Source organism: Octodon degus, unplaced genomic scaffold, assembly GCF_000260255.1.
Source record: "Octodon degus isolate 3935 unplaced genomic scaffold, OctDeg1.0 scaffold00113, whole genome shotgun sequence".
Lineage (NCBI taxonomy): Eukaryota > Metazoa > Chordata > Mammalia > Rodentia > Octodontidae > Octodon > Octodon degus.
This window is the reverse complement of record NW_004524689.1, coordinates 5,108,001-5,115,104: the sequence shown is the minus strand read 5'-3', so window position 1 is coordinate 5,115,104 and position 7,104 is coordinate 5,108,001. Positions and strand designations below refer to the sequence as shown.

The 7,104-nt window shown below is 45.9% G+C and overlaps 2 protein-coding genes across 3 annotated transcripts in view; both read left to right on the top strand.

Annotated features, from left to right (window-relative positions):
* Positions 1–5,429: 5,429 nt before the first annotated feature.
* Positions 5,430–7,104, top strand: part of Errfi1 (ERBB receptor feedback inhibitor 1) — a 15,290-nt gene continuing 13,615 nt past the window's right edge. The window contains exon 1 of one of the 2 annotated variants that reach the window (XM_023699600.1): positions 5,430–5,495. The gene's annotated coding sequence lies outside the window, so the exon portion shown is untranslated. Of the gene's footprint in view, positions 5,496–6,070; positions 6,366–7,104 lie in introns of those variants that run through there. The other variant, XM_004639632.2, reaches the window with a different exon arrangement.
* The window catches only part of LOC111812119 (translation initiation factor IF-2-like), a 2,098-nt gene continuing 479 nt past the window's right edge, over positions 5,486–7,104 (top strand). The window contains exons 1-3 of the mRNA XM_023699381.1: positions 5,486–5,495; positions 6,330–6,870; positions 7,083–7,100. Coding sequence (XP_023555149.1) covers positions 5,486–5,495; positions 6,330–6,870; positions 7,083–7,100 — 569 coding nt within the window. The remainder of the gene's footprint in view (positions 5,496–6,329; positions 6,871–7,082; positions 7,101–7,104) is intronic.

Below are 7,104 nucleotides of genomic sequence, written 5' to 3'. Positions count from 1 at the left end.
GGCCATGTGGTGTTATCCTAACAACTTCCAACTCCCTTTTTTGCCTTAGAGCCATCCTTCCTGGTTTTACTCCAAGAAACAATCAGTCGCTGTCTGTTGTGAGGGGGAGCTGACACCCTGAGTCCCCAGGTGGCCTCTGCCCAGGCCCAGCCATCCCTCGCACTTCGTGAAGACCCCTGAGAATCAGACCTAGGGTTTTGCTCAAACCAAGAAGCGCCTTTTTATCTTAATTGGTACCCTAGGCCAGTGGTGGTGACAGGCAGCAGAGGCCTGTCGGCCAGCAAGCCAAGTCCCAGCCACGTCACTGCAAAGCCCCAGCATCACAGAACAGCACAACAGGGGACATGCACACGTGCAGAAGGCAATAGTGACATCGATCGAGTGGTGGCGTGACCAGCCGAGACTTATTAGATGGGGCTCTACCCAGCTTTCCCGTGGTTGGTCAGTGTTCAGGTGTCATGGCCACGTTGGCACTGTGTGACAAACACGTGGTTTTTGGGTTGCATTTGGGGCAGACTCTAAAAGGTTCTCCATCATTGTCCTAGGCTGTGGTGGCAGCCATTAGGCCACCAAGGAGCTTCAAAACTAAGTCAGCACAAAACAAGACAAAGCCAACAGCTGGAGAAAGGGCTGGCCAGAGTCACAGCATCAGAACCCCGAGCCAAGCTGTACCTGAGGTAGATGTCTAGGCTGTTCTGCTACCGGACCACTGAATTCCTCGTGGGGTTTTTTTTGGTTTTTAAATCTGAATTTTTACTAGTGACATTTTTCCTCAGAAATCCTGTCTGATAACATGTGGACAGATATTCCATATTCAGTTTTGTTTCTACTTTTCTTTTTCATGATGAAGGAAGAGTTTGTAGCAAAAAGGAAACTACAACTGTCTGGTTTTAATCCAATCCTCAGCCTGTGGCACGGGGCACGTGACTCAAGTGTCATCTTCCTGGTACCCAGGCTCTGGGGACAGCCTGGCCTCGCACTGCTGGTGGCAAGTTACATTAATTCACACAAATCCTGACCTAAGGCCTGGCTCGTTCACGCTACCTTGCTATTTTTAAGAAGTCTTTGATTGCATGGTTGCTAATGGCAAACTCATCTTCTAGCTCTGACACTCTGTCTTCAAATTGGTTGTTTCTGGGGTGTATACTTTTAGTAAAATTTTTAATCTCCTAGATATCTTTTTTCTCTTTCTTTCCTTTTTCTTTTTCTTTTTTTTTTTTTTCTTTTTTCTTTTTTTGGTACCAGGGATCAAACTCATGACCTTGCACTTGCCACTGAGCAAAACCACTCAGTGACACTCAGTGACATGGAGCTATCTTCCTGGCCCTAGATATCTGCTTGAATTTGCTTTATGGGTTTCAGTTCTTTCCTATGTTGGGCATTCATGGTTTCCATCATTTTCCTAACCTCCTCTATTTTTTAAATCTGTATCTACTCTAGATTGACTAACTATAGACTTCATTATGCTTTTTAGTGAAAGCTATAAAGGTATTAACTATTATTAGTAGTGATAATATTCACAAAGTCTTGTGCAACATGTGTCAAATCCTTTTTCTTTCTTTCTTTCTTTTTTGTGGTACTGGGGATCAAACTCAGGACCTTGTGCTTTCCAAGGCAGGTGCTTAAGGTACTGAGCTCCAGCACCCACGAAAATCTTCACAAGCAATTATTCCTATTTAGAAAACCTCCACAAGCGTAGGAACAGATACCCCCCATTTACATGGGCAGTTGTCCTACTAAGAGACAGTTTTTCACTATTCTGAGTAATGCTACATTGAAGGTCTTGGAATATAAAGCTTTCTGATTTATGATTATTTCCTTACTTTAGAGTGGCTCAAGGAGTCTATTTAATTCTCAAGGTTTTGTTAAAGCTGTAGAACCTCTAGCCTTGCTCTAACCTTTGAATTTTTATATCAATTCCGTTCTTTGCTAACTCAAATCTCCTGCCCTATACTTTAAGTTTATCCCTGTGACCAGGCTAGAGAACAGTGATGCCAAATCCTACAACAGATAGCAGTGCCAGGGACATCGGCAGCCTCTGGGGCTTGGAAGGAAGAGCTCAGGAACGGCAGCCCTCGTGGGGCTCCTTGCAGCGCGCTAAGGCTCTCCCTGCCGCCCTGAGGGCTGCGGGCAGCCCCACTGTACGGAGTGCGTTCTTCAAGTCAGTGCTTTACAGCCTCTGGGGAGCAAATGGGGCAGAGTCAAGTAAGAGATGTTTTCTTATGAATCACGCTTTTGGATTTTAATGAAACAACTCCTGGACAAATTAAATCAGATACAGTAGCAAGTAATCCAGGACTTGGACACCTTATAATGAAAGATGTTTTTAAAAACCTCTCAATAAATATAGAGCAACAATGAGAATAGCAACAAGAACAAGAACAGGCGCTTATAGAGCCTGCTTGGGCAGGGTGGCAAGAGCATGCATTTGTCCGTGTATCTGTCCAGCAGCCCCGTAGGAGGATCCATGCTGAGCTCCGTGCTGCAAAGCAGCACAAGTGTAATAACTGGCCCGAAGTCCTACAGCTCGCGAGGGCTAGAGCTGGACTCAAGCCCAATCCTCTGGTTCCAGAGCTCCCACTCATTATTTTCTTTCTTCTTTATCCAGATAAAAGAAAATACCTGCTATCAAGGGTCCAACCGGGTAAAATAGCCCCAAACTCTTTTAGGACTAAGCCAAAGAAATGAGCATTCCAAAGCTTTCTATTTTTCACAATTTTCCTTCTCATGTTACGCTGTACCACATCTGTTGCTCCTGTGTATGGAAACACGCCACACGTGTGCTTACGGCCACGGGGAAGTGAAACACATTTGTGAACTCTATTAATGAAAAATTTACATTAATTTTTTTAATTAATTAATTTGGTGAGGGACTAGAGCACACCCTACTGGCCAGATAATAAGAAATACAGCATTGATTTTGGACAAAATGCTTAAATGTTTAAATCTGAAGATAAAGTCAGGTTAATGCTTAAAAGAATCTTGAAAAAAAATTATCCTGGAATATCTAGATTAAATATCTAAAATGATAAGACGCTAGAGGACACTAAAAGGTTCTAAAATTTTTAGAAATAGGATATCATCAATCCACCAACATCATCAAATGTTTGTCAAGGAAGCGTTAGGTACAAGATTGGCAGCTCAGCTAAAAACAAGCAACTATATACACAGCTTGTCCAAACCCCAACCCACACCAAGACAAAGTAGGTAAGCCTTGTCCCTAACAGTTAAAACCACAGACTAATACATTACAACCACTTGGTTTTCTCATAGGTTACAAATAGATAGTAGAATGATAGATACTGACATACTAATCTTTTAGGTGTAAAGCTAGGAAGGTAGAGTAAAATTCCTAATTACTGTGCTACTTTTCTTTGCTCTCTCTCTCTCTCTTTCAAATGTAGTTAGTACCTGGTCTTTTCACAGGGTCTCACTACACAGATCGGACTGGTGGTGATCCTCCTGCTTCCAGCCTCCCAAGAGCTGGGATTACAGGCCTGCGCCACCATGCCCAGTTCCGCCCAGTCTCAATCGCAGTCTCAGCGCACCCCCGGGGGGCGGGGATCGAACCCCGGTGGCTGCACTTGCCTAAGCAGGCACATTAGTCTGCTGGGCTATCTGGCCAGCCCTGTGCTACTTTTCCAATGTGTCTGTCCTAAGAGTAAAAAGTCAGTGGAAGCCTCTGCTGTATTGTGGAAATGCTTATGAGCATGTACATTTTAAAGTAATCCACAGAGGTCTGGTGAGATAGCTCAGCAAATTAAAGCGCCTGCTTAGGCAGAGCGCAGCGGCTGGGGTTCAGTTCCTGGCCTGCTGTGCTGGCCCCACCCGCAGGGCGCACTGAGACAGTGATAGAGACTGGGCGTGGTGTTGCACACCTGTAATCCCAGCGCTTGGGAGGCTGAAAACAGGAGGATCACTAAGCTCAATCTGTGTAGTGAGATCCTGTAGACCCTATACTGAATACATAAAAAAAATTTTAAAAATTAAAAAATAAAGTAATCCACAGAGTTTACTGGATATATATAATGCATATGCCTATGCATGATGCCTCCAAAATATAGCGCAGGATACTAAACATTCTCTAAGGAGTGCAGCTCTTCCATTTGTCATGTTGGTTTTATTTGTTTTTGTGGTACTGGCGACTGAACTCAGGACCCTGCGCATGCCAGGCAAGCACTTATTCTACTGGGCTATCTCCCCAGCCCTGTTATGTGTGTGGTGTATTTTTTTTTTTTATCACACACTTACTACAGACAAGTAAAAAGTGCCTAATATACATTTCTATCCATGCATACATAGAGATCAAGACTCTAGGACTAATAAGGTAACAGAAAGTGTCTCACTTCAAAATATTTATTAGTAGGAAACCTGTATGATCAAGGAGAATATACACCAAAAGAAGCACGCTCTTCCATAGGACTCCAATACAAAAAAAAATACAGATGCACATTTGGGAAGGCCCTGTCCAGCCTGTTCCTGCCTCTGCACGACTGTGGCATTTCCTTCAGAGGACAGAAGGAGCGATGGCCCCAGGAAAGTAATGTGATTCTCAGTTTTCTGAGTCAGAACCTCAAGCTTGATCTTGCTCCAAGGACAGTTTCTCCTTGTGCAAAAAGAAAAGCAAGTGCAAGATGACAATTTGGGTCAATATGACACAATCCTCATATTTTTGATGTTTGAATTCCATTCAAAACAGTCAGCTAACATAAATTCCGGGAGAAATGAACTCTATATTAAATTTTCTGTGAGAAACTTAAAAAACCCACTAAACTTATTTCTTATTGGTAACAGTTTAAAACACGTTGGTTTGAGAAAAAAAGAATATTTTCTCTCAATCATTAACCCAGTGTTCAAATCCTTTGATGATCGATAGATGATCACTTCATAAGCACGCTAGAATCACTCCATGTTCCTGAGCATTTTCCTTTTAATCTCTTCCCGGAATGTTCTACAATAGTACTGACAAATGAGTCGTATTGCAAAGTATCATTAAGAAGACTATTAGATAATAGCTGTGTGGCGTGGAAGTCTTCCCAACTCCCCCACAGCTGAGAAACCCTTTTCATATAAATATAATTGTAAGCAGAGTTCAGTAAGCCAGCAGCTATAACTGGTTTTTCCCCAAAAAGTGAATAAATGAGATATCTATTTATTTTGCAAGTTTAAAATAGAAGACAAAAATCAGATTAATCATGTATTACTCACATGATTTTTGATAATTTACCAAAACATTAGCACATCCTACAGCTCATGACTATCTCCTGTTGATCTTCTTTCTCTAAAGAAGGGGTGTGTTCGATGGTTGCCCTAGCGATTATCACTGTTTTATGAATAGGAGAATGTAAAAGCATGCCAATAAGGCCAAAGCACAAATTACAACCGTATTGTGGTGACTTGAAATAGCGTAACTAGGGTTCCTTTTCAATGAAACTGGAGCTCAGATAGTCCCCATTCAGTGAAAGCTCCTGTGCGGTCTGAAAAGATGTTCTCAGGTAAATTCTCAGGCAGATTTTTTTTTTTTAAAACCCCTGATAACAGCATATGGGTAAGCTGGGAATGTAAAACCAGTTTACGTCTGGGTTGAAAAGATCTGGATAGATTTTTCTGCGAGTCCCCAAAACAATGTAGTTAACTGAGAAAATCAGCAATAGTTGTGACTAATTTTCATAATCCGAAAATAATCCTAAATGAATGTAGTAAGTAAAAGAATATGTTGGGATAACTAAACTGTTGATAAATACCACGGCAGGAAGGAAAGGGACACTTCAGATATAGATATGTAGATATAGAAAGTGAAAGAGATGTGTATATATAGATATATATCTACATATAGATATATATTTAATTTGGTGCTTAAAGCTTTGAGTTCAAAAGCAGCCCCTTGAATTAAAGAACGTAAGTAAACAATGACAAAGAAAAGGCAAATCATTTCAGGGGTGCAGGGTTAATAGTTAACTTGATAATGAGGCCAGAATCTCATTCCATATGTTAAACTGCCCCAATTAGGCAGTGCTAGCGGTCCAACTACCAGGCCTGAGGCACCAGGGCCAGAAGGGCTGCGAGAGGGGGAGGACAGCCGCAGGTCCCCGCCTCTACCCGCAGCGCCACCCAGGAATCTGCTGAGTTCCAACCGGAGGGTTTCTGTCTGTTTGCTTTTTTTTCTCACTTTAGCTACTCCTGGTTTGTTATCATTTGTGTTATTTATTTTACGGTTAAACTATAAGCCCAAGTTGCATCACTGGCGCCCCCAGAAACCTCTGCAGCCTCGCTGGCGACGCGTCCTTGGGCATCAGTGGCCGTCCCTCCCCACCCCCCCTCGGTGCCAGGAGGCTTCGAGGTCATTCGGGTCCCACAAGTGACAGGTAAGCACCGACCGTGGCGGGGCGGGCGGGCGGGCGGGCCTGGGTCAGCGCCTCCGGGCCTGCGGCAGCTTCCTGGCGCACAGGAGCGCGGGCGACGTGGCCGACGTGGCCTCCACGCCCTTCGTGTCCCCGTTGCCGTCCCTCACTGCCGCGCACTGTGTCGCACACTCCTTTGCTGTCTCTCCCTGTCCCGCACTGTCCCTCGCTGCCCTGCATCCCATTTCTCGCGGCCCTCGCGGCCCCCAAACCCCGCCGCCTCTCACTGTCCCCTGCTGTCCCTCTTTCCACCCACCGCCTCCTCCGTCCCTTACTGGCCCCCGCCGCCCCCGCCGCCCCCTCGCGGGCTCGCGGCCCATCTGCCCGCCGGCGGCCGAGGGAAAGCCGGGCCGAATACGAGGGGAATTCCGCACGCGAGCACACAGACGGGCTGCCCGCAGGCTTCCGAGAACTCCGCGTCAAAGGGCTGCTGCTCGCGGCCCCGCAGCTGCTCACTGACCCAACACAGGTAACGGAAGGAAGCCGCCGTCGCGCGTCCCGGGCCATCTCTGGGGGCACCCTAGCCTGCCTCCAGCGAGCCCGCGCGACGCCCGGTGGGTCCCACGCAAACGCGGCCGCGGCGCCGTCGCCCCTTTAAGCGGCCGGCCGCCCGGATTGGCTGCGCGGGGGAGGCGGGGCGGGCAGCGTGACGTCAAGCTCGGCGCAATGCTATAAATACAGGCGGCGGCGGCGGCGGCGGCGG